General features: G+C 47.0%; 1 protein-coding gene across 1 annotated transcript; it reads right to left on the minus strand.

Moving 5' to 3' along the window:
- Positions 1 to 526: 526 nt before the first annotated feature.
- PFKM (phosphofructokinase, muscle) lies at positions 527 to 27,431 on the minus strand. Its single transcript, XM_080659072.1, has 23 exons — positions 27,297 to 27,431; positions 23,728 to 23,820; positions 15,646 to 15,719; positions 14,730 to 14,807; positions 13,196 to 13,385; positions 12,808 to 12,973; positions 11,764 to 11,808; positions 11,209 to 11,317; positions 10,995 to 11,090; positions 10,667 to 10,759; positions 9,909 to 10,034; positions 8,225 to 8,289; positions 7,681 to 7,744; positions 6,512 to 6,661; positions 6,028 to 6,098; positions 5,594 to 5,681; positions 5,354 to 5,506; positions 4,745 to 4,909; positions 3,679 to 3,740; positions 3,338 to 3,449; positions 1,672 to 1,771; positions 1,489 to 1,594; positions 527 to 1,042 (listed from the first exon to the last, which is right to left on the minus strand). Exons 2-23 carry the CDS (start codon positions 23,810 to 23,812, stop codon positions 898 to 900), a joined length of 2,343 nt encoding a protein of 780 aa, XP_080515198.1. The 5' UTR covers positions 23,813 to 23,820; positions 27,297 to 27,431; the 3' UTR covers positions 527 to 897.

Consider the following 27,431-nt stretch of genomic DNA (forward strand, 5'->3'; position numbering starts at 1 on the left):
ATGGGCACTTGGCTAATAAGGAAGAAGAAGCTGTTGTTATGGGACAGGAAACAAATTAAGCTGAGTAAGAATGGACATCTTTCCAAAACAGTATTGCAACCAAATCAAGTCCCAGACTAGCTGTCTAAATTTCCCAAGCTTTCCAAATATACATGTCTCCCCACAAATGGAGTCTGGCTCTCACCCAGGAAGGAGTACAGGGAAACAGTTGAAAAGGGAGAACCCTGGGTTATCAGTGGAGGAGTAGAAGTCATGGGATGGCTGGGGAAAAGCAACTCTGGGTAATGGGTATATGATCAGAAAGAGAAGCACAGGGAGTTGAGCATCGTTCTGACTGCAGAAGCAGCTAGTGCGGATGAAGGTGAGGACCAGTGTACTATGTTCTAGGACCTTGTGTACAAAGCCAGGAGTTGCTGCAAAAGCCCATGGGCTGTTCACATGGGCTGCATTTCCCATGTGTCCTGTCCGGGCAGAGTCTGGTAGTGCTATGCTCTACTGGTGAAGATGACAGCAGGAGATCCAAAAGCACAGTGACCAGTTGGCATTTATTAGTGTAGTTATTGTTTGTCACTGCAGCAAACACAGTAGAGGAACCAAGACTTTGTTATCACAAAGAAATAAATAAAGCTTATTTTTAGGAAAATTCTAACCGAGTAACTGAAATCTAGCAGTAGAGGAGCCCAGCCTGTGTGATGGATGAAGCTGGGGTAGAAGTCTTGATAAATTCTACCTAAAAGGAGCTTTCACTTATTGCCCCCTAGCCAGAGCTGATCTTGGCTGCAGTTAGAGAATAAAAGGAAACCTAATGAAAAATGAGCTAAAACACTTGAGAATGTGTGATCTATCAGGGTGAGCTGACCATGATCAGACAATCCATTCCCCTCACTCCAAAGGTGTTTACACAGGAGCTTCTCCAGACCGCTTCCGACTGATGTGCTCCAGGTGCGCATGTTCTGAGGTATCTAGGTCAATCTCATATTTGGCTAGGATTTTGAGGATGGGCCTCAGCTTCAGCCACCACTGTTCCTTGGGAATGCGGTGCCTACAAAGGAATGAGGTAGATCAGGGGTGGGGAGTGTCCGGCCCGCAGACCGTATAAGGCCCACGAAGTCACTTGGTCTGGCCCTGCCAAGGCATTAGGGTGAGTTAATTAAATGTTTGGCCAAATATAGCAGGCTAATTTTTAAGCTGATAATTTTGTATGGCCCATGAATGATGTTATAAATATCCAAATGGCCCTTGACAGAAAAAAGGTTCCCTACCCCTGAGGTAGGTGATGATTTAATCTTTTAGCAGGGCAATCAACTATCAAATGCTTATGGGAAGAAGTTGAGCAAAAGAGGCTGGATTTAGGGCATGGGCATCGGATTCTAGGTACAGTTACAGATGTTACTCCTAAGAGAAAAACTGAAGGCAGTGAGCAGACCGGGAAAAGTAGACTTTGAAACTACCAGGGAGGGAATCACTCCAGGAAGCAGATGTACTCACTCAAAATCGGTCTGGTCCTTCAGCTCAGTCACTGGTTGAAAGACCAGGGCTCTCTTCCGCATCCCTAGAACGCAGCCCGAGTCTGGAGTATTGGCAAAAATCCGTCCTGCAATAAGGGATGGTCAGTCAGCTTCTATACTGGGGCGTCTCTTCAGAGGGGCCTTACCCTCTTACCCCACCTACCATTACGGTAACTCTCTTTGATTTTCCCAGTCATCCAGTTCATGGCCTTGGCACCCATCTTAGTGGCAAAATTCCTGTCAAATGGAGTTGGGCTCCCACCCTAGAAAAAGAATCATAAAAATCACAGAGGGAAGGGCTCTAAGTAGCAGAGATATCTGAAAACAGAGAAAAAGGAAAGAATGGACTCAGGTAGTTGCCAGAAACAGAAATCTAGAAATCTAATTATGAAAGGAAATCCTGAGATAGTTCTGGGAACTGGAGAGAGCTTGCCAGGAATATATGGCCATTTGTCAGGTATAAGAGTTACTAATTAGGTAAAGGGATGACCGGTGTCACAATGGCCTCTCCTAGCTCCACAACTCCCAGATCCTGTTCATGTACTTCTAGTCTCATTGGCCACTCGGTCACTTCCCTACCCCTCCTCAACCTAGCAGCTTTTGTCAGTCATCATCATCGATGACATTGAAGTGTTCCTTGTAGCCCAGTCTGGATGCTCTTGGTAGCACCTCAGAATAATATAAAACACTAGAGCCCCGATGCACGAAATCCATGCAAGAGTAGGCCTTCCTTCCCCCTGCTGCCGGCACCAGCTTCCCTCTGGCACCCGGGACCCAGGCTTCCCTCCAGCCACTGGCAGGCACCTGGGACCCAGACTTTCCTCGTAGTCCTGACTTCGTCTGGAAGGTCGTCCGGAAGGACGTCTGAAGGACGTCTGGAAGGACATCTAGTCTAATTCGCATATTACACATATTACGCTTTTATTATTATAGATGTAGATTTTTTTCTGAACTAAGAGAAAGTAGGTTGGAAAGTGGGAAGGAAAAACAGGAACGAGGTCTTCATACTTTCATATAATAGTACACCATTCCTGCAGGTACTATTTCAAACTGAGATACTGGGAATTCATCTGTGGGTAGAGGAAGGTCAAAGGGCAAGGCTTAGATAGCATCAGCTGGGGACATTTGGGATGGGGGAGATCTCAGACCACTAGTACTGTAAGTGAGTGAGGCCTACGTTGGGTGGGGGTTGAATGTGGGGATTGGATGTGGGTGGTAGAAAGGAATTCCTTTTCCCTTGAAACCCAGTTAGTGGAATGGAGCCCAGCAGCAAGATGCCTGTACTCATATTCCACAGGCTCCGTATGAAATGGTGTGGAGGGAAGAACAATGGCTGAGGCTCATTCTGGCTCTCATCCAAGCTTAATGAATAGCCCTGAAAAAAATATTTCTCCTCTCTGGGCCTCATTTTTTTCATTGCAATCAGTGGTTCTCAACTGGAGACAATTTTACCCTCCAGAGGGCATTGACAGATTTTACTTGTGATAACTTGGGGTGGCCGTGCTACTAGTGTCTCATGGGTAGAGTCCAGGGATTCTGTTAAACTGTCTTACAATGCACAGAACAGCCACTACGACAAAGAATTATCCTGCCCAAAATTGCAATAGTGCCGAGGTTGAGAAACCCTGCCCTAAATGAGGAGGATGGGCCACATAATCTCTAAGGCCATTTCCAGGGTAAAGACGGTTTGGTTCTATGACTGTAAAAGACTGTAGGCTCATGCTCTCTGTGGCACCCACAGCCTCCAGCAGGTCAGAGACCAGTGGGAGCCTCAGGATTGGGAGGGTATGGTTGTCTGGTGAAGGGCATGACTGGGGCGTCTTCCCTACCTGCTGCATGTGGCCAAGCACATTCTTCCTGCTGTCGAAGATGCCCTTCCCCTCCTCAGAGTACAGGTTGAAAATGAAGTCAGTAGTATAATTCTCATTGCACTTCTCATTCCTGCCAGGTAGAGACCAAATGCCGTGACTTTGGTTGTCTCCCCACCCCGGCACCCCCTTTCTGCCTCTGTAGGCTCTGTTCTGCCCTCTGCTATCTCCTCCCATGATTCAGGGTCCCTCCCTTTGTATCCAGATTCCTCAGTGTCCCAACCATGGACCCCTTCTGTGGGCTAGGGCCAAAGCCTGGCTATTTTCTCTCTTCAGTTAGGAGCAAACCGTGGATGAGGTACCTTAACACCAAGCCCCTTTTCACAGTTGTTTTCATCTTTTGCACCAGATGTTCAACATTCGCCTAAAAATGAAGCAGTAAATCCTAAGTCTGTGGGAGTGGATAAGGTCGGGCAAGTGCAGAGACCTCTTCCCCACCAGGCTTCTCCCAGAGGGAACTGGGCCTGATCCCTTTATGAAGTTCAGGGCAGACTGAAATTTAAATGAAGACCGCAAATGAGACAGGCAGAGGAAGAAGTTGGAGACAGCTGTGGTGACTGTCAGTTTTAGCCCCCTTGCAACCCCTCTCTTTCTCCCTTCCTAGGGGTTTCTGGTTCCCTTGGAGGGCTGACTCTGCTCTCAGCATCAGTCTTTACATGAGTTGCTTGTATGTACAGCAGTGATTCACCTGGGAGGAACCTGTTCCTTCACTTGGGCTTTGAGTTGGGGGTAGGAGAGAAAAAGTCCCTCCCTCCACTCCTGGCGGGGGCTGGCTGCAGTCTTGGATTAGGAAACTCCTTCAGTATCCACTGTGTGGCTTTTTTTTTCCTCCAGGGAACTGGGATCTTGGAAAGTAAGGGTCATATGGTCCCTCTGAGAGAGAAGAGTCAGAGCCTCACCCTGGAGGTGAACGAGTAACCCCTTCTCAAAACTGGAATGAGAAGAGCCCACGTTGGTAGCAAGGGAAACTGGGAAGGGCAGTGCGATGTAGTAGAAAGGTCACCAACTTTCTCAATCAGTTATGAGTTTACAAAAGTTTTTAACCTCTCTAAACCTTTCTCATCTGTAATATGAAGATAGTATTGCCCTAGCATGTCTGTTGTGAAAATAAAATGAAAAACACACGTAAAGGTCCGAGCAGCATGCCATCCTTCTAAATGAATGCTCCAACAGTAGGCGCTGTGGTCGTGTATGTGAGGTCACACCAAGGAATGCCTGCTCAGTGCTCTCTCTAGTCTCCTCGCAAGACTCCCAGACCCATCAGCTCTGTCCTCATCCTGAGCTCTCTCAGCTCAGGTCACTGTGGGGACGGTGGGGACAGACTGGGGCAGGGGAGAGCCACCTAGCAGGCTCTGGGTGGCTGTCTACCTGCAGGTCTCGAATGGTGAAGGGCTCCTCAAAAATGTAGGCGGCATCAGCCCCAGCTGCCAGTCCTGCCATGGTGGCCAGGTAGCCGCAGTAGCCACCCATAGTTTCAATGATAAACACCCGACGCTTGGTGCCTGCTGCTGACTGCTTAATGCGGTCACAGGTCTGCAAAGACAAAGGGTCATAGAAAGACACAGTCAGGGAATCTGATTCTTGTCACTTCCGTGGCCCTGCTCGTAACCTAACCCTGGAACTATCTCCTCCCCGGGCACCTTAGGTTCCTGCCTTCAGGACGGCAGGCACACTTGCCGTGCACACTGCAAAGCTACCCTTTCCGTTGCTCAGAGCACGGAAATTAGGCTGTGACCTCAGAAAGGAAAAAAACTTTTGGTATCAGAGTCTTGACACATTTCTTGGTCAGAGGACTCACAGATGAGGAGAATAAACACATATAAATGGTTAGTCTGTGCAAATGCCTGGACTTGAAGAAGCATTTTTCAAATACAGCCACTTGGTTGGTACAAAAACTATATCTCACTTTCCAGGACCAGACTCAGTCCAGGGCTTACAATCTTGGCCAGAGGCATGGGCGGGGTGGGGGGCTCTCACCGTGCAAATTGTATTGAGTGCTGTGTCAGCCCCCACACTGAAGTCTGAGCCGGGGACATTGTTGGAGACGGTGGCAGGAATGATCACAAACGGGATGCAGAGCTCGTCATACTGCTTCCTGCCCTCCATCAGTTCCAGGCCCCCGGTGTAAGCCTGAGAAGATAGCGCAGGGCAGGGTGAGGGGAGAGAGGGACATGTGGGAGGGTGGGAGGGAGAGGAGGAAATGGGACCGGCACTCACCTCAAAGCCCCCAATGATGACAAGGCCCTGAATGTTAAACTTAGTGATGTTGGCACTGATCTGTTCTAAGTTCTTCTTGGGCAGAGTCCTAATTGGGGGTGGAGGTGGGTGGGAATAGGTGTGGGGGTGGGGAGGGAGGATAATGAAATTTGGGGAAGAGACAGCAGAGAGAGAAAAGTTAGAGGACACTTTACTTTTAATTTCTTGATTTGTGCCCTCTTCCCTACCCACCCCCACCCAAGAACACACACTGGGGCTCTAAACTCCCAGAGCTGCTAAAAGAGGTGGGGTGGCCTGTCTGCTCTCACTGAAGCAACAGTGAGCATAGGGGGGAGAATCCCAGACAACAGCAGTGGTCCCAGCGGACCCTGACCTGATGAACTGACTCCCTTGAAGGGGTAACTAGGAGGGGGTGCTCCTGCAATGCCACTTACCTTTTAGTCCCAAGTTTAGAACCACCTTGGCCAGTCCAGCCTCCAACATAGCTCCAGCCAGCTTCCTCGATCTGCAGGGAAAGGTCAGATCGTACACTGACCCCACCTGAGTTCTGACCCACCCTGACATCCTCTGGTTGGAAGAGGACCACCAGGGATTGGCTTTTCCCCACCTCGTTGGACATCTTCCACCCTTTCTGCTCATCCCCAAATAATGAGCACCTACTTATGTGAGGCACGGTGTTGAGCTTTGGGATAGAGAATTAAAAGAGACATGTTGCTTGCAAAGGGTCCGATTCAGTGGCCCTTGCCTGTTTCTACTGTCCTAAAATTAATTATCTACTTCTGCTCGAACTATGAGACAGAAAGGTAGTGAGGGACAGGGGCAGAAAAGAGAACAGACAGGTGACTCCCTGCTACACTTATCCCCCATGACTGCTCCGTGGCCCCAGAATACCACCCTCTTTCCTTTCAGCTCCCGTACCTGACCCTTGGCCAGGCCCTCGAAGCCGTCATGTACAACCAGGACTCGGTTGCCCTGGATGAGGCCAATTCTCACAGTGGAGCGGACAGCAGCATTCATGCCTGCTGCCGGGGCCCCCACATTCATCACGGCCACTGTGTGCAAGCCCGTCTGTGGAGAAGCAAGCAGAGAGGGAGCAGGGGAAAAGGGGGGGACAGGTCAGAAAGGAAGCTGAACTGAGTCTCTTGTGGTCCTTGAATCAGGACATCTGCCTGACAACACACATCCCTCTCTCAGGGAACTCCTGCATAGCTTGCTCCCTCATACAATGGAAGCAAAATTCTGTATCACAAATCAATCAATAAAGCTGCTGTCCCTGACCCCAGATATCCTACATAATAAAAGTCTAATATGCTAGGTATCTGGTCGTCCGGTCATCAGTTCAACCAATCAAAGCATAATATGCTAAGGCTGTTCAACCGCTCACTATGATGTGCACTGATCACCAGGGGGCAGATGCTCTGACTGGAAGGTTAGCTTGTTGCTGGGGTCCGGCCGATCAGGACTGAGTGAGATGGGCCGGACATGCCCTGGAGCCCTCTTGCGGTCCCTCCCCGGCTGGCCGACCTCGCGGGCCTCTAGTCATTATATAATGAATAAGACCTTCCAGAGCAGCATTTCCCAAAGTGAGATCCTCGGACCACTTGCTTTAGAATCCATCTAGGGAGCTCATTAAATCTACCTCTTCCTGGGCCCTGCCCCAGATCTAAATCCCCTCTGGAGGAATGACCCAAGAATCTGCATCAGCACCAGGGTCTCTGCTCTACATAAATATAAACACTACTCCAGTGGAAGAGGTGGCTTAAACGCACTTAGGTGTGACTAGTCCCAGATTTGCCCAGAGAAAATAATACCTAAGCCCTCTTTCCTGTTCCTTGCGTGCTATCACATCAGCCCTGAGTTGGACACGGGTCTTGGTCAGAGATATCCAGGGCATGCTAAGAACACAGGGCTGGTACCTGGGGGTGGCTAACAGAAAGTTATCTTAGTAGGGTCAGGGACTTGGCACTGCAGGTGATAGTGGGGCAAAGAAGCTGGAAAGGCTGAGGTACTAGGAGTTGGGAGAAGCATTTCATAGAGGGAGTCTGGGGGCACGCCAGGGTGAAGCAGGGTGAATAACTTGCCAGTACCTTAGACACTGGGGGTCTGACATGAGCCAGAAGCTTGTACACCTCCCAGTTGTTCATGAAACTCCTGTAAAAAGTAGAGAGAGGTGTCTTCCATCTGTTCCCCAAGCCAGCAGCCAATGGGATCTGGTCTGAAGTTTTGCTCCCAATGTGAAATTCCACAGGGCAAATCTCTAAGGACATAAGTGGGGCAGCAGCAGGGACTGGGCAGGGTCTGCAAAGGGGGCACTAATTCATCAAACCCTCCCGAGCACTCTCCTCCCCAGGCTCAGCACAGAGACTGCCCCTTGCCTAGACACTTATAATCTAGCCGGGCTCCACAGAGAGAAATAACAGATTATAAAAGGCCAGTCTCAGGGAGGGCATCCTTGGGATGAACTGAGCCTCAAGGTTACTTCACAGCTAATTCTCTTGGGGAAGAAAGTTTGCAGAGATAATAAGAAGAGGAAGAGGCAGAGGCTCATATTTTAGGTCAGAAGCTCTGTGACTTTTGGCTTCATTTGGCATCTCATTGCTGTAGCTAGTGAGCTTCCGGTCGTTTCCTCACCGGCCTCTCAGCTTCAGGGCTTCATCAAACTTCTTCTCGGACATGGCCTTGGTCACATCTTTGGTCTGAGGGAGGAGCACAGCAACAATCATGACTCCAGGGCAGGTCTTGCATAGCTGGAGGCCCATCCCACGGGGAGACTCTGCCCATCTCTGACGTGCGACTAAGTCCTGTCCACCCTGCACCCCACCTTTCCTATGCCCCTCAAACTTTCACAGAAGAAGTATTTTTATTTTTCCCTTAATTTTCTGAGTAAGGAGCAGCAATAGAAGAAAGCTGATCCAATGCTCTATTTATTAGAAGATGGGCAGAGTGTAGCAGTGCTCACATATAAAACAGCATCTTCCTCCATCACACACTCAGGGCCCAGCCTCAAGCAGCCCCTGAACCAGTGAGTGCATGAAGAAGACCCTGTAGATAACCCAGATGGGGAGGAAAGCTGACCCCGGCCATGTGCTCCCACCACTTGACTTCTGCTCTGGGAGCCAGTGCTTTAGCTCTGAGGCTTTTAGAGATCCAGTTCCAAGCAAGGCTGGAGCTTGTCTGGGCTGTAGGTCACTGGAACCCCAAGTCTCATAGGGAAGCAGCCCAAGAGGTGGGAGCCAGCCCTGAGCATTCATGCCGGACACTAGCTCTCAGCCACGATGTTCGCTCTGTGGTATCAGTGATTCCTCTATAAGGGCCACACCATTTCTTGAGCATGCAACAGTTTCCAGGCACTGCATCAAACCCTTCACGTGGCTTCTCTCCAATCCTTATACCAGCCCTCCAGGTGGGTATTAGTACCTCATGTTAGTTCAGAGAAGCATGTCCAGGGTAGAAATCAGAGGAAGATATAAGCTACCTAGCCAGACTTTAATAATATCCCCTGCTTTTAATAAAGTTTGGAGATCCCCAGCTGGTTTGGATCAGGATAGAGCGTCAGCCTGCAGACTAAAGGATCCCAGGTTCGATTCTGGTCAAGAGCACATGCCAGGGTTGTGGGTTCAATCCCTAGTAGGGGGCATGCAGGAGGCAGCCAATCAATGAGTCACTCTCATCATTGATGTTCCTATCCCTCTTTTCCTCTCCCTTCTTCTCTGAAATCAATAAAAATATATTTAAAAAAATAAAAAAATAAAGTTTGGAGAGCCTGGTTGGTGTAAATCAGTGGTTGAGCATCAATCCATGAACCAGGAGGTCACAGTTCAATTCCTGGTCAGGGCACATGCCTGAGTTGCGGGCTCAATGCCCAGAGGGACATGCAGAAGGCAGCCGATTGATGTCTCTCTCTCATCAATGTTTCTAGCTATCTCTCTCCCTTCCTCTCTCTCTAAAATTAATTAAAACATATTTTAAATAAATAAATAAAGTTTGGAGAGATATTGCATTTCTCTTCTAATAGACTTGATGAAGGGGTTTGAGGTTGGATATCATGAGATAATGGGTCTCATTACTAGGCAAGATGTAGAGTCTCCCATTCTTTAGGAACATGTCACAGATGGAGAAACTGAGGCTGGGTTGGAGAGGTTACAGCTGCTATGCAAAGCCCATGGCATCCTTTCCCCAGACGTCTCTTACTCTGCTGTGCTGCCTTCCTTCTGCTCCTGCCCCCAGCAGCCCTGGAGTTGGTCTCCTTCCCCATAAGCTCCAGCTCAGAGATGGGTTTGGAGCATTAGGAAGGGGCACTGGAGTCAGTACTTACCACCTGGACACACTCCATGAGAGGCAGGCGCACAGCCTGGTTACCAGAGAGGCTCACCACACAGGCTGGGGTGTCTGGGGTCCCCTCCAGTAGTGCCATCACTGCTTCCACACCCATCCTGCTGCCCTGTAGGAGCCCAAGGAGCAAAGTCTGGTTCAGGCCTCCCTATCTTGGCCTGGCCTGGGGAACCAGGGCACTTAGCGCCCTTTCCCACTCACATGGTTGAGTTCCACATTTAAAGACTGTAGCCAAGAACTTACTGGCCTCTACCTCCCTGCCCAGATTGCATCTAAAGCTTCATGACTCTTCATCCTCTTGCCATCAGAACCCCAAGGATACTACTTGATTCCAGAGAAACATGTCCCACTATAGTGGTCAAGGGGCTCGATGAGGCTTAATAATATTCCCTTCTTATTGATAAAACAAGGAAGGATATTGCCTCTCTCTTCCGATGAAAGTAGGATAAGAGGGTTCAAACTGAGTGTCTGAGGTTAGATTAGATCTTAACAACTGCACTGATGCTCATAGCTCTAAGATAGGAGACCTCACCATTGGGGGATCATATAGTTTCCCATTATTTTTTGCAACAGAAGAGAACTCTTGAGTGTAAGGAAATGGGTCCAGCCACTGCAGAGGCTGGTGGCGGGGCAGCGTGACCAGTAGTTTAAGGCCCTGTGCTGGTGAGGTACAGTCCTGCAGGGGAAGGACAGCAAGCTGAGGGTTCTAAGGCAGGAGGGCCACCAAGCCCCAGGACTTACCAGGATTCGGTCAAAGGCTGACGGTGTCCCACCCCGCTGCACATGCCCCAAGACAGTGACCCGGGTGTCATATCCCAGACGCTTTACCACCAGCTGGAGAGACCAAGAGAGGAACAGAGAAAGGGAGATACAGAGTCAAAGAAAAAGAGACGTAGATAAAGCATGGACAACTTATCTGGTCTTGTAATGATTCCTGGTGGGAGGAAACCAGGGGGCGGGAACCCTGGGAGAGATGTGCAGAAGGACTAAGGAGAGACTCAGAAATCATTAGGGAATGGGCCCGGGGTGGGAAGGTGTTCAAGACATCTCTGACTTCATTCATACTAACGTTCTTGACGTCTTCTGAGGTGATTGGTTTCCCATGCTTGTCAATCGCACCCTCAGCCACAATGATGATGTTCAGACGAGAACCACGCGTCCTTGTCTGATCAAGCACAAAGAGGGAAATGGTCAGTGGATGAAACCGATGGAAGGGAAATGGAACATCAGTGAAACAGGGTGAGGAATTTTATTTTTTAAGGGCAAAGAAAAAGTGCCAGTACCTCGCTGAGCCGGCGACAAAGGTGCTCTTCCCAGTCATCTTCTGGTGGACATTCAGGAATAAAAACCCAGTCGGCACCACAGGAGAGAGAGGTGACAAGGGCGAGGTATCTGAGATGAGAACCAGAGGCATCACGCTAGGAGCTACACTCGACAGATAGTCTCCCCTGTACCCAACACATTCGCCAGTCCCCATAGTTAGTGAAAGCACTGAGGACCCTCAGTTTCATTCTTGGGGTGAGGGTAACCATTGAGACAGCTTCTCAGTGGGATTCTGCCCCTGCAGGGCACTTTCTATTCATGCTCACCTCCCACAGTGGCTTCCATCTCAGAGCACTGCCTGTTCTTTCACACTGCGTGTGCCTGTGCACATGCACACATGTACATTCATGCATGTGTAGGTATGCATTGGAGGGGGGACAGGGAAAGGGGCCACACCAAGAGGCGCGTGTGCACCTCCAGGTCTGTACCACTGGAGGCCTCTCTGGACTCCACAGGGAGAAGGAAAGGGCTAGTGCTGGGTCCATGGAATAAACAAGTCAAGATGGGGATCTTACCCACAGTGCCGGCCCATCACCTCTAGCACAAACGTTCTCTGGTGGCTGCAAGAGACAGACATTTACACTGTGCAAGTGTCCCTATGGTTAAGATCAGCTGTACCCACTTTTAGACCAAGTAACCCCTCTGGAAGATGTATTTATGCTGCTAGGCCTTCCAGAAGGTTTCCTGAGAGAATAGGAAGACCTACGGGAAACACTTTAGCCACAGGGTGTCCTTCCTAGGCCTAAGAGAACGCAGCAGCAAAAGGTGTCAGTACTGCCCTAGACAGTTTGGCTCAGTGTATAGATTGTTGGCATGCAGACTAAAGGGTCCCAGGTTCAATTCCGGCCAAGGGCACATGTCCAGGTTGTGAGTTCGATTCCCTCCAGTAGGGGACGTGCAGGAGGCAGCCAACCAATGATTCTCTCTCATCATTGATGTTTCTATCTCTCTATTTCTCTCTGAAATCAATAACATATATATATGTTATTTGTTTAAAAAAAAAAACAACACAAAAAAACAAAGGTGTCAGTACTGAGGCTCTGTTCCAGAAGGGATGGGGCTCGGGAAGAGAAGGAGAGAAAGGGAAAAGAAGTGAGGACTTGACTAACCTGGAATCCTCCAGGATTCCCCTGGGGTAAACGGTTACCCTTCGCCCTCTCATTCTCCCACACTGCCTCCAAGCCCCTTAACCACTGAGCGTGGTGGTAATGGCCTCTACAATCTCTATGATGTGGTTGGAAAGGGTGGCTCAGGTTTTGGGCTCCCTGGATTCACCTCAGTCTAGACACTAATCATGTGGGAGACTCAAGTGGTATAAAGACCTCAGAGCTACATGTTTGGACAGTGGGCTAGACAGAGACAAGAGGCAAATCTTACACATTTCGAGAGCAGTGCAATTTCAGTGCTCTAGGGATAATTCCTAGTTAAAAATGTGTTCTAGCCTCAGAAAACTAGTCATTATAGTCACCATAGCTCAAACACTTCCATTTTCTCTAGCTTGGAGCTCTTAGCCTGTCCCAGCTGCCATCCTCCCACGTTGCCCACCCCCAGCCCCTTACCTCTGAGCAGTAGTAGTGATGGCATCTACAATCTCTATGATCCGGTGCAGGGCAGAGTCAGTGCCAATGGTCATATCGGTGCCGCAAAAGTCATTGTCAATTGAGCCAACCAGACCCACGATGTTCAGGTAGCTAGACTTTTTAGCCTCCTCAGCTGTGATCTTACCTGACAATGGAAAGCAAATCAGGAGCCCTGGGTGAGGTGCCCAGCATGCCAAAGAGCAGATGACCAGAGAGAGGGGGAACTGGAGCTAGTGGGAAATGTAAGCAATGGCAGAAAAAGGAGGACAAAGACTGCCTATTTTGTCTAGGTAACAACTTTCTCCAATGGAAGGGAAGGGGTGTGTGTGTGCACGCACAAACAATACTGATGAGAACAATGTCTCACCCTCTTTCTGGAGGTCATTCAACAAGCCACTCCACTCAGAACGGAAGGTGTCAGCTCCAGTGAGGCTGCCATCACCCCCAATGACACACAGATTGGTGATCCCACGCTTCACCAGGTTGTGGGCAGCTCGGAGTCGTCCCTCTCGTTCCCGAAAGTCCTTGCACCGGGCACTGCCAATCACTGTGCCTCCCTTTGGGGAAGAGGGAGAAGTCAGCTCACCAGATGACACAGCCAAATTTGGGCTCAACATGCTCAAATTTCCCCTATTCCAAATCTGTGATGGGCTGACATAACCATGTGGTCCCTGGGAAGTTTCCTAACATCTTTAAGAGTCATTTGTTCCATCGAATGGAAAGGGGCAATAACACTGGCTGGGATGTCACAGCATCATTCCTACATTCTGCTACACCTCTTGGAAGGCTGCTAAGATCAACCCATTTGCTTGAAGGCCTTGTTATCAACATGATTTTCCTCAAAGCGAATACATAGATGTCTGTTGGCTTTTGAAATAATCTTCACCCTTTGGAAGTTCTCCCTACTGGCCTGACATTAAGGATTGCATCATCTCAATGTGCTTGGTAGTATTTTCCCTCTCCACCACACTGTGAGTTCTAATTGTAACCAGGCACTGCCAGTCTTCTCCTTTCGCTCTGTGGGATCTAGGGTGCTAGTGGAAAGAACCCCAATACCCAGGTATTCACAGGAAAAATAGCTTTGTATATAGAAAGCCTTAAATTTCCAGGGGTTTACAGATAACCCAAGAGAGGTAAATACACTTATTTTTCAAAAATCATATAAGCTTATGATATCCAGAACATTGGGGCACTGATGGAGACTTCTGGCTCATTCCCAGGCCACGTTATGGCAGGCACCATCACTTGCCTAGAACTGTCACTAAGCCCTGCACATTAAATTTCTTTCCATGGCGTGGTAGAGGATTGAGGCAAAGGATGGAGATACAAATATAATTTGTAAATTTTTCAGTAAATCAGAAAATGAGTATATAGTGACTTAAAGAATGACTTAAAGACAAAGGGTTGTGAATATGATCGGGGTATTTTTAGTTTTTCGTTTGTTTGGTTGGTTGATTTTTAACTCTGAAAGGCTCTCTGGGTTCCTCCCTCCCTTAAATGGTCTGGTTTCAGGCCACCTCATCACCATCACATGAGGACTAGCATATTTCAACCTTACTTCTGGCTCTGGCTCCAGTCCTCGGGTAAGGTTATTTTCAGGGCCAGACCTTCTCCGTGACCCCAGAGCAGGTCTTGCTTACATGCCAGTTCCCCAAGTCGTGCCTATGACCTTTATATACAGAGCAAACTGTCCTATGATCACATCCCCACTCTCTATCCCACTTTAGGAAACCAGGGTGATACTTTCAAATGCGAAGAATAAAGGGCAAGCACAGCCCCTACCTCATCACTGAATCCCTTCCCATCAAACCACATGGCAGGGGACTGGGGAAACCATGAGCCCAAAGCAGCATGGGGTGAAACAAGGACAAAACATGGGACAAACGTCCTCTAGAACGTACCAGCTGAAGCATCATCGAAACGCTCTCCCAGGTGGCTTCCCTGATGTGCTCGCCACCATCCACCAGGCCTTGATAACCCTGTGGGGCACATTAGACTGATTCAGTCTCTGCTAGGCTTCCCCCTTAACTCCCAGGATCAAGACAGGACCTGGGAAGAGGTTCTCAGAGAATGAAGTCACCTGCTCCCATTATAGATTCCTGGATACTTGTGAGACTAACACAGTCCAAGGAAGGAGATGTTAACTTTTCAATACCCTCTTCTAGTTTCTCCCATTTTTCACGTCCTTCCTAATACTTAATCTTAATTCCTCTTGTTCTTGGCTCATCCCATTTCCTCTAATCTGCTTCCCAGGGGAACTACATAACAGATGGTTTTGGTAACAGCAGAGGAGAAGAAAAGGGGATGTTGGAGGGAGGGAGAGGAATGTGACTTGAAAAGACAAGAGACTATACAATTTAAGAGAAGACAGCTAGACATTACCTAAAGAAGAGTGACAAAGAACAAGAGGAAACGAAAAGAAGGGAAACAAAGAGGAATTAGAACCTCAGAAAGTTGGGCAAACTACAGAAATCTAGTGAGACTCTTTCCTCCTACGGCTCTATCTCTGGATAGACTCAATTTGCTGTGAAATACTAACTCATTTCAGCTTCTCTCTCTGTTTTGGAGGGAGGTGGAGGGAAGACAGGTACTTCTTCCTTTAAACTGAACAGGCAACATGGGGACCCAGTCCTCAGATCCCTGGGTCCTACCATCATTACTGAGGCTGAGAGTGGGGAGAGAGCCAAGACAAATCAGACACAGCAATGTAACTGGGAGGTAAGGATAGAGGAAGTGGGGAGAGGAAAGGAGCAGGTTAAGCATGTAGCAAAAAAAAAAAAAAAAAAAAAGAAATGGAGAACAAAGTAGACAACCTACCTCATGGACAAAGAAGACACGGGCACCAGTAAAGATACCAACTCGGACCACAGCCCTGACAGCAGCATTCATTCCTGCAAGGAGAAAAGAAAGAAGTGAGAAAGAGGTTACTCCTAAGAAAAGCAGCCCTGGAATCCAAGATAGGAGACAGTTCTTTTCCCTATTTTATTTTATTTTGTTTTATATATTTTATTGATTTCAGAGAGGAAGGGAGAGGGCGAGAGAGAGAGATAGAAACATCAATAATGATAAAGAATCACTAATAGGCTGCTCCCTGCCTGCCGCACACTGGGGATCGAGCCCGAAACCCGGGCATATGCCCTGACCAGGAATCGAACCATGACCTCCTGGTTCATAGGTCAACACTTAACCACTGAGCCACGCTGGCCGGGCTTTTCCCCTATTTTTAAAAAAATATATATTTTTATTGATTTCAGAGAAAGGAAGGGAGAGGAAGAGAGAGACAGAAACATCAATGATGAGAGAGAAACATTGATCAGCTGTCTCCTGCACACACCCCATTGGGGACAGAGCCACAACCTGGGCATGTGCCCTGATGGGAAATCGAACCATGACCTTCTGGTTCATAGGTTGATGCTCAACCACTGAGCCACACTGGCTGGGCTAGGCTTTTTTCTAAATCTAGAATATTCCTCTCATCCAAGTCTCAATGTTAATGTAGCTCCAGACACCCCCCTCATTTTCCCTCCCTGCCAAATCCTATCTTTCCTTGCCAGGGCAATCTGGGGAATGATAATTTTGAATGCTTATTGTGTTAGACACCACTAAGTACTTATCAAACTTCATTTCAATTAATACTATCCACAACCCTGGAGTTGCCTCCATTTTACAAATTTTAAAAACTGAAGTTTCAAGAGGTCAAGGTCACAGAGATAGTACTCTTAAAAAGCTCAGATTTGAATCCAAGTCCTAAAATGCTTAAACCAACACTACCGACCTCCATGCTATGTCCTCCTAATCTCAATGGCTGTCCTAGGTTTTTCTTTGCCTTCTGCACTGAATCTAGACATACATCCAGCTTTGGTAGGCTTTTCAGGACAAAGACATGACTCTCTGAGGCTCAGTGACCTGTCTCCACACATATACAGCTTTTTAGTGTCATTTGAGTTGGTGTATGTTCCAATGTGTACCACACAGTTGAGATTCTCTGGCTTATAATGTGAGGAGGGACTCAAGGTGATGTTCAAGGAATCATAGCGCCATAAGAGATCAACTTCTTATTCAAGATATTCCAGTATGTATTTTTGTTTCAATTTAAAATCTAGTTGCATGCTCCTTAACCCTACCTGGGGAAATACCATCTACCAGTGAGCACTGGAGAAGCCAGTGGTGGAAAAATCTGCAGCACCAGACTAAAATCCATCACACACTACTGCATAACCCAAAGCTCTCTGGAAAGGAAGAGAATAAAAAAGACTAGAATGTCTGCTTCTGGTTGTTGTTTTGGTTTTTTTTAGGCTAATATGGCTGTAAGCTCCAAATCATATTGGAGGTCCATTCACTCATTGAACAAATATTTAGTGAATACATATCATGTTCCTGGTACTATGTAGGCACTGGGTATACAGCAGAGAAGAACACAGAGTTAGGGGATACAGAGATAAAGGGCTTGGTAATGGTCCTCAAGACCTGTGAAGAATTATAATATGGTGACACTATGGGTCCCTATGAAGGAGATTTGTATAAAGTGCAGTGGGAACAAGGAGAAGGAGCATTTCAACTGCTAGGAGGAAGTCTGGGAAGGCTATATAGAAAAGACCATTTGTGCTGAGACCTAAAGGACAATTTCCATTTAATCTTTTTGTCAGTTGGACAATTTGGGGCAAATGTTCCAGGCAGGGAGAATAACACAAATAAAGGCAAGTTTCAAGGAATAACCTTAGGTAATTCAGTATTATAAAAAATCCTATATAATAAAAGAGTAATATGCAAATTAACCATCACTCTGCTACACCCACAAGCCACGCCCACCAGCCAATCAGGAGCAGATATGCAAATAAACCCAACCAAGATGGCTACGGCCACAGAGAGCAGGAGGGAGGCTTGGGTTTCCCTGGCAATAGAGGAAGCCAAGCTTTCCGCCTGCCCTTGCCAGCCTAGGCCTCCACTCAAGGCTACAAAGTTTCAATGATAGAAGATACATAAATCCAAAGAGAAATGGCGGCAGCCACAGAGCTGGAAAGAGCAGGAGGCTAGGGTTGCCCCGGTGATGGAGGAAGCCAAGCTTTCCACACACCCTGGCCGGCCCAGGCCTCCACTTAAGGCTACAAAGTTTCAATTATAGAAGATACATAAATCCCCCCAAAAATGGCTGCCACCATGGAGCAAGCAGAAGGCTTGGCTCCGTTCCAGGCTACAAAGTTTCAATTGTAGAAGATAAATAAACCCCATATACCAGGGCCTCCGCTTGGTTCGCCAGGGGGCATGGCCGGCCTGCAAACCACCACAGGCCCCTTGCCCAGGCCACCTCACGCCCCAAGGGAGCGCCCACCCTGATCCGGGACACCCTTCAGGGCAAACCAGCTGGCCCCCACCCGTGCACCCGACCTCTATCCTATCTAATAAAAGAGTAATATGCAGATTGACCATCACTCCAACACACAAGATGGCTGCCCCCATGTGGTCAAAGATCCTGCTCCCATGTGGACACAAGATGGACACCACAAGATGTCCATCAGGGGAGGGCAGTTGGGAGGGACCACGCCTGCAAGGGAGGGCAGTTGGGGGCGATCAAGCCTGCAGGGAGGGCAGTTAGGGGTGACCAAGCCGGCAGAGGGGGGAAGTTGGGGGCGACCAGGCCTGCAGGGAAAGGCAGTTGGGAGGGACCCAGGCCTACAGGGGAGAGCAGTTGAGGGGGACCAGGCCTGCAGGGGAGGGCAGTTAGGGGTGACCAGGCCTTCAGGGGAGGGCAGTTGGGGGTGACCAGGCCTGCAGGGGAGGGCAGTTGGGGGGGGGGACCAGGCCTGCAGGGGAGGGCAGTTAGGGGTGACCAGGCCTGCAGGGGAGGGCAGTTAGGGGCAAGCAGGCTCGTGGGATCGGGCCTAAACGGGCAGTCGGTCATCCCTCGAGGGGTCCCAGATTGGAGAGGGTGCAGGCTGGGCTGAGGGACACCCCCCTCCCCTGTGCACGAATTTCGTGCACCAGGCCTCTAGTAAAATATAAAATAGGAAGTGGTGAGTGATGAAGCTACACAGGTGGGCAGGCACCTGTAAGCTATATGAGAAAGTGGCCTTCATTCTGTAGGCCAGTGTTTGACTAAGGATCCATGGGTAATGGTTTTGCGGGCATGGGCACTTCTTCTGGGAGAAGGTCCACAGCTTTCATTTGATTCTTAAAAGGGTTTGTGACCAAAAAAAAAAGTTACAGTCTATGGAGAATCATTGAAGCACTGTGAGGGTACAGGGACAGGATGAGATCGACATAACAGGAGATGGCTCTGGCAGTGTGGAGGACAGACTGAAAAAGATGACACAGGATTAGATGGCCATCAGATATCCCAGACAAAAAATGATGAGGTTCTAGGCTGTGAGAGAGATACAGGACAGGAGACACCCAGGAAACAGAAGCAATGGGACTTACATCTAAATCAGCAATGTGATTAGATTTCAAAGTTTTGTGGAAGAAGAGGAAATGCCCATGACTGACTTTCACAAAGGGTAAAACTGTCATGCAGTTAACTGAGCAGAGGCAGGTTTTGATTTGGGAAGATAGGGGTGGGGATGATACACTCATATTTTGAGTTGAGTTCCTGTGGGACATCATGTGACCTTGGAAGAGACGGTCTCAAGAGAATACGAAGAATTAGAAGGGAAAAGGGCAAGGAAAGAAACCCTGAGGAAAACCAACATTGAAGGAATGGGCAGGGGATGAGGAATCCATGAAGGAAACTCTAAGGAGCAACCAGAAAGACAAAAGGAGACCAGGACTTAGCAATGTCTTCGAAGCCATAGGTTACAGTTTTTTAAGATGTGGGAACAGTGTCTAATGCTTCTGATAATTAAAATAACAACCGCAAGGTTGGGCATGCTAACAAGAGATCATTGGTGAGCACTGATATCAAAGCTTATTTACGACATCACTGAAGCAAAGCCCCATGAAGGCTAGAGTTCCGAGTTAACACACTCAGATTGAAGGAATCAAAACTGAAAAGTCTGTGAAGGGAGGGAGCTTCTCAGAAGCTTTAAGAAAAGCCTGTGTGTACCCGGCCTGTGTGGCTCAGCAGTTGAACGTCAACCCATGAACCAGGAGGTCAGGGTTCGATTACCCGTCAGGGCACATGCGGGGGTTGTGGGCTCAATCCCCAGTGGGGGCATGCAGGAGGCAGCCAATTAGTGATTCTCTCTCTACAGTGATGTTTCTATCTCTCTCTCCCTCTCCCTTCCTCTCTGAAATCAATAAAAATATATTTTAAGATAAATAAATAAGTAAAAGGTTTTAAGTGTAAAGGAAACAAAAGATGGTGGGCACAAAATATCCAACTCCATTGGGCAGAAGAAAAATCCTACAAGGAAAGAAGATTCTCTTCTCTCCTCCCTCTGCCTTCTTCTTACCTCAACCCTACCAACCTCTAGAGGTCATCTTTCCTGCTTCTAAATGGATAGCTGAGTGTTTTCTTAGAAATCAAGTTTTAGGACCCTCTTGTGTCCCGGACCTGTCTCAAATTCCTAGTCCCCTAGGAATCACAGACCAGGATGTATAGATAGTTTATACTAGGAAGTCCCAGTAATTCTTTGGACTCTGCTATCCAAACTCATTGGCCTATTCTGGCCCCAGGCCAGTCTTGGCCAGGCTCCCCTTGGCTGTTCCATGTTGTCCTAAATAACTCTCTATGAGCAGCTGTCTGACCTATTAGAAGCAAGATGAAGGATAAGATTACAGGCTGCAGCCAGGGGGTATTCTGGGTACAGCTAGGAGGGGCTCTGGAGAACATCAGAAGCATGCAATTTTTTAGAGTCTCCAATTACAGCCTGTTGGAAAGAGGCTTTGGGAAGAAGAACTATGGGTGATGGTTCTCTACAAGATAGAAATAAAACTAATATATGACTTGATCACTATCTTTTTTTAAAGCAGAAGCTAAAATGTTTCTTTCTACCTTAACTGAACTTTGAATAAGAGAAAAATTATTAAACTCCAAATAAGAGAAATATTTGTTAGATGTGAATTACTCTTTCTGATGAATATGTCACTGAAAATTATAACTCCTAGAATAGCAATCAGAGAGAGAACAGAATCCCTGCTCCTGTAAACATGTAAAAATAGAGTGAACATGCATTTAAATGAACTGCCTGGCCCTGGCTGGTTGCTCAGTAGTTAGAGCATTGGCCCACAGGCTGAAGGATCTTGGGTTCGATTCCCAGTCAAGGGCATGTACCTTGGTTGCAGGTTCAATCCCTGGCCCAGGGCAGGATGCAAGCGGAAGGCAACCAATCGATGTGTCTCTCTTACTTCATGTTTCTCTCTCTCTCTCTCTCTCGTCCTCTCTCTCTCTCTCTCTCCTTCGCCCCTTCCTTCCACTCTCTGTAGAAATAAATGAAAAAAAAAATCCTCATTCCTTGGGTGAGGATTAAAAAATATAATAATAATAATGAAATAAGTTAATTAAATGGACTGTCGGTCTGAAGACAGAGGGCAAGAGCAGATGACTGAGGTCCTTTTTGACAGACATGCCGATTTCCTAAGGCCAACTGTGGCATGGTTTAGGGGGGAAGGGCTGGGAAGAGATGTAGGATTTGGTATCTCATCAGCCCAACTTTTGAGCTCAGGATGTCTCCTCATTCCTGACCACTCTTCTACTTTAAGAGGTTATTAGCTTTGCTAAGGCTCAGGGAATGACAGAGCTATGACTTCCTTGGATTTTACAGAGCCCAACCTCACTTTCCCATGTGACCCTAGCTTCCAGGGAAAACACACTTCTGTGCTCTCCCTGAGAGAATAGGCACCATTAAATTTATCCCTGGCCAGGCTGCCTCTGCATCTGAGCTGCTCCTTCAGTTGGGACCTCTCAGCTCTACTGTGACTTTTCTGCTTTGCTTCCTTGCCTCCCTAGAATTTCATCCTCCACCACTCTCGGTGCATACTGCTATGCCCTGTGATGTTATGTGGACTCACAGTGAGATAGCTCCTGTACACTGATTCTGTCATAGAATCCCCTGGGCCTTGTCCTAGGTGGGCCTTCCAGAAATCAGCCTGTCAATAGCCACTGCCTTCACAGAAGATGACCCTTCCCTTCACACATGTTTAACACAGGTGATGGTCATCTCTAGAGTAAGAGGGTCTCTCTGCTCAGGATCAGATGCCAGAAGGGCTCTGTTGCTCTTAGACCCACGTTAAATCCTAAACCTTTTTTTCCCTCTTACCTCTTTCCCTTTCCAGAGAGATCTTCTTTTTCATAATTTCACAACTCTGGGTGACTTACTTGGTACTTTTACCAGGTCATCACTTTTACTCATTTTCTACAATTTGATCCATTCTACAGGCCATCCTACCCAAGATTTAGCATCAACACTCAAAGTTTATGTTGAAGAGCTCAGTATTGGCACAGGATCTTTCCAGGAGAGAAGAGTGAAGCGGCAGGAGCCAGGTCAACAGTCTCTATAGCCTCAACTTGGGCTCTGCATTCTAATCTTCCCTCTATTCCTAAAGTTGGGCTTCTCTGCACCCCTTCCTCAGCTTCCTCATTCTAGCATTCTTCTATTCATAATATACATCCAACTATAACTAAATAAATGTTAGTTTTAAAAGATGCTTAAAGTCTAGCATACTAACAAGAAGGACAATTACACAAAGACAATGTGTGACTTCTTCATTAATATAGCCTTAGTGTTTAGCATCCTGCTTGGCAGATGGCAGATGCTCAATTATTCACTTTATTTAATTAGTAATACATTTATTGAGTACTTACTATGTACCAGGCACTGTTCTAAGCACTTTAGCTGAATGAAGAGTTCAGTTTCTTGAAATCTATCTTCTCTGTGAAGTTTTCCCTGGTTAATCCTATCTTTTCATTGTATAAGTGGATTCTACTGGGTTAAGCACACTTAATAATTGCTATTTATGTGTCCTACATAGGCATTCTAGTAATGTATGACATCTTTTCTCATTAAACTGTAAGTTCCCAAAGGAAATCACCTTCTTTACAACATATGAGACAGGGCTCTATACAAAGTGTGTGCTTACCACAAAGTGTTGGAAAGCCTAGGGAGAGTGGTGCAGAGGAAGGGGACACTAGCCAAAATCTCTTTCTTTCTCTTTCTCATCACAGTCTGTGTCCTACTGTCCCTTTCAAAGAGATTCTGCCTCTCTTCCATGTATTAAGTTAGAATATACAAGATCATCAAAGGAGGGGAAAAAGCAAAATAAATCACACATCCCCTATCTCCCACTTCATTTTCCATAAACCTGGTTTTTCTTCAACGCAACTCAGAAATGGGTCCCCTCTGGCTTTCTGCCCACTGCCCACCCCCACCATGGATCTGCACCGAATAACTGCTGCTGTTCTGTGTGTTCAAGGGCTAAAGGGATGGAAGGGGAGGAAGGCCAGAAAAAACAGAGAATTGAGTAGAACTCTGCCTAGTAGAAGGACATGTGCCGTAAGAGTGAGGTGCCTGACCCTGGTCAGTGCAGGAATTCTGTAGACATCAGAGTTAATCCTGAAGCTCTAGCTGGAGCCCACCAAATACCAATTCTGGGTCTCCTCCTTTTCCCAACATTTCCACGGTACTTGAAGTGAATCTATCCACTTGCCTCCTCAATCATTTTATATCATCAGTCTCTTTCTTTCCAATGTTCTTTGAGACAACACCAGTCTTTTAGGTACCAAAGGACCCAAATGGACCCACATCTTCAGAGAAATTTGGAAAGAAGTTTTATGAAGATTTAGGTAAATAAAAGTAGAGAAAATAAAATCCAAAGCAGTTGAGGGATTTTTAGGAAAACCCAAGATTCCAGTGTGAATCTGTAACAGGAGGATAGTTCATTCTACAGGCTAAGGGGAGTCAAGAAGCTCAAGGGGGCCCATCAGCCATGTTTTTGTCTCTAACCAAGCAGGGCCCTCCTCCTTACCTTGGGCATCTCCACCAGAGGTTAACACGGCGATGGCTTTGCCGATCCCCAGGGTTTTGGCTGCATGATGCTCTTCATGGGTCATGATCCAGTCTAGAATGCAAATAGTAGTCAGTTAAGACACAGCTGGATCAAGGTGTTATGAGCTCTGGAAATGGCTGTTAGACTGGATAGAGACACTTGAGTCAGGCTCTCTCACTAAACGGAGTCTGGGCTTTGCAGCCTGAGAGCTTGAACTTCTTCCAAAAGAGAGGCACACACCCCCAGAGTGACAAGCTGAAATGTCACAGTCATCAAGCCCGAGACCACAAAAGTCCTGGCTGATCCTGCCAATTGGAGCCTATTTGTAGAATAAGCAAAGGTCAAGGAGGAGAGTGATTGACTGGGCAGAAATGAAAAAGGAAGGAGAAAGTTAAGTTAGCCTTAGGGATTCTTTCTTTTAATGAAGGGAAGGGCTGTTGCAGAGCCTAGGAATCAGATGAGACCCAGCAAAGTGAAAGCAGAAAAGCGAAGATAGGTTGGATTATGGTTAAGGTTAGGGCTGGGTATTATGGAATTGGGCTAAGTGGGAAATGGACTTTAAGGTTTAAAGGTGCATTAAAGCTTGGGCATGTTAACAGTGTCAGGCTCAGGAATGGTTAGGGACTTACTTTTTATTATTACTTTTTAAAATATTTATTAGATTTATTGGGGTGACATACATGTTTCAGTGTGGGTTTCTTTGTTACAAGATCTGTATATTGCACCATGTGCCCACCACCCAAAGTCAAATCTTCTCCTGTCATTATATAATTAGGGACTTTCTATGGTTTTTCCAATCCCTCTCAGGCTCTTCACTTCCTGAACATCTCTTGATCCTTTGTCTTCAGCCTTTGCCCCTCACACTACATAAGATCAAAGGAGAAGAATAACACAAAATCACTGTCACACATACACAGATATGTGCACACAACTTGTGAGCACCTTCATATTTTTGTCTTTAGGGCTTATCTCTCTCAAAGGAACATGCAAGACATATTTTGTGTCCATAAAATGCCAATGGAATCATCATTCTCCCAGTTATCCAGGCTAAAATCTTATATTTTAAAACTTATTTCCTCCTTATTCTCAGAATCAAAAGTTACCAAATCCTATTTTTCTCCCTTCTTTTTTTCTTTGGTTAATCTCCATCTGAGGATATTTTTCCATTGATTTTTAGAGAGAGTGGAAGAGAGAGGGAAAGTCAGAGAGAAACATTGATGTGAGAGAAACACATCGACTGGTTGCCTCCTGCACGAACCCTGACCAGGGCCTGGGGCAGGGAGGCACCTGCAACCAAGGTACGTGCCCTTGACCAGAATCAAACCCGGGACCCTTCAGTCCACAGGCCGATGCTCTATCCACTGAACCAAACTAGCTAAGTCTATTCTTCCTTCTTATTATCACTCCAGTCTCGTCTATCCTCACTGCCTCTTTCCATCTGAATTGCCCACCACAATAGCTTGTCTCCCTCTCCTTGTGTTTCCCTTGTCCACTCTATTAGAGACACAAAATAAACCTCCATGGAAGGTCATAGACCTCTGAGGCCTCAGTGGAGAGAAGATTCGTTCACATGAACAGAGGGTGATGACCTTTAAGCACAAATCATGTTTCTGGTGTGCATCTGGGAAAATAGGGTAACTGCCGATAAAGATATAGGTCACACACATAAACACAGATCCACACACTTGCCAATAAAATGCATGCAATGAGACTCATGAAGACATACATACACACAGAGTGTTATTAAGAGACACAGATTCACAGACATACTTCATATAATCAGTGCTGACAGATAAGTCCAGACTTCTTGGGTTGGCATTCAAAACTTCCAAGATCTAGCCCTTGCCTGGAGCTTGAACCTTTGCTCCCACGAATTCTGTTTCATCATCACCTGAACAATGCTTTGCTCCTCCCCACTTCTGTTCCTGGACACAATGCATTCCTTTTCCAGAAGGCGATACAGTTCCTTATTGTCCTGGTGCCTTTTCCACAGATCAATATCCCGCTCCATCATTTAAGACCCATCTTAGTCGCACCCTTATCAAACCTATTTAGCCTTCACCGATGACCACAGGTCAAGGAGGGCTCCTTTTTGGACCTCCCCTAGTAACATATTGTCTGGACCTGGATCATTCATGTGGCACTTAATTACTACTTTCTGCAGTATTTTAATTGCGTATTATTTATTGAAAAGAAGGTTAGACTAGATCAGGGGTTAGCAAATTACAACCCATAGGCCAAATCTAGCCCTTCTCATTTTAAAAACAGTTGAAAAAACAACTTCATGACGTGTGAAAATTATTTAAAGTTGTAATTTCAGTGTCCATACCACTCTCATTCTTTCATGTATCATCTATGGGTGCTTTTGTGCTACAAGAGAGTAGATTATTGCAACAGAGACCAGATGCCCTGCATAGCCTAAAATATTTACCATCTGTCTTTTTATTGAAAAAGTTTACAGCCCCCTTAACTAGATGATTACTAAAGCCATTTCCCCTGACTAGACTAAAAACTCACCCAGGGAGGGATCATGTCCATTTCTTAAAACTCTCCCACAGCCTGCCAAAGTCTAGTGAAGTCTATGCACATAACAGAAGTTCAATAAATACTTGTTGAAAGCATTAGTGAACTGACGAACAACACACAATGCACACAAATATATGAAAAATGTTAAATATGTTCAGATACAGATACAGCTTCATATTATCTGTACTTCTAACACATACAGATACAAAAAAAGACCAAAGAAACCAAATGCTAAAAGAAATATAAACATGTGGATAGAGACAATCTCCTATTTAGCGTTCATGTCCAAATTTCTACTGTTCTCAAAAAATGAAAGACTAAGTGGCTGGTGCAAATAGGAAGGTAAAAATTTGTAAAGAAAAGACCAAAACATGAGTATGCCGATCCCTTTTCCCCTAAGTTGTTTTCTTTCTCATTCACTCTGGGAGCTCCTGGGGGATAGAAACCCACACCTGGAGGCTTCAGTGAGAGAGAGAATTCACCATAGCAAGGAGGTTAGTAGTGCTGATCACAAAAAAAAACTGCTCCGATTCTTCTGCATGTCTAAGACAGTTACATAGGGACAGGACACAGAAATGCACGCAGATTCAAATATAAGCATCCCTTATAGATCCACAGTGACACATACGTAAAAATGAAGAAATACTCAAACCTAAACATAAAATCACGTGTGTAGAGAAGCAGGAGGGAGGAAATAAGAGTCAGCATCGTAGGTGCACTGATTTGAATTGGATGAGTGCCAGGATAGGAGCCTACCAGCCAAGAGCAACAAGGTCCAAGCACCTTCCACCCATCCCTGATTCCCAGGGAACCGGCTGTGTGTGGGAGCCGAGGGAGGTGAGCCCAGGGGCTTAGGGTTCTTCATGACTGCTCTACCCATCCCCCCTCTGGCTTCTGATGCCACACCACCTCTTCTTTCCCTGCTGCTCCTTTCCGTTCTCCCCACCGCCTCCTCCCAGAACGTTCATTTCCACGTCGCTCTCAGCTTTCCCCCTCGCTTGTTACCCAAGGGCCCCTCTTGCCTTTTTGTTCTAGCTCTTCTCGGACGCGGCTTGCTTGCACACTGTCCTTGGAGAAGGGGGGAGGGGAGGTTGGCGAACAAGGGGAGGAGCCAGGTGGAGGCACCGGGGAGGGGAAGGAGGAGAGGCTTCCCAACC

This window comes from Plecotus auritus, assembly GCF_963455305.1.
Source record: "Plecotus auritus genome assembly, chromosome: 3".
Classification (NCBI taxonomy): domain Eukaryota; kingdom Metazoa; phylum Chordata; class Mammalia; order Chiroptera; family Vespertilionidae; genus Plecotus; species Plecotus auritus.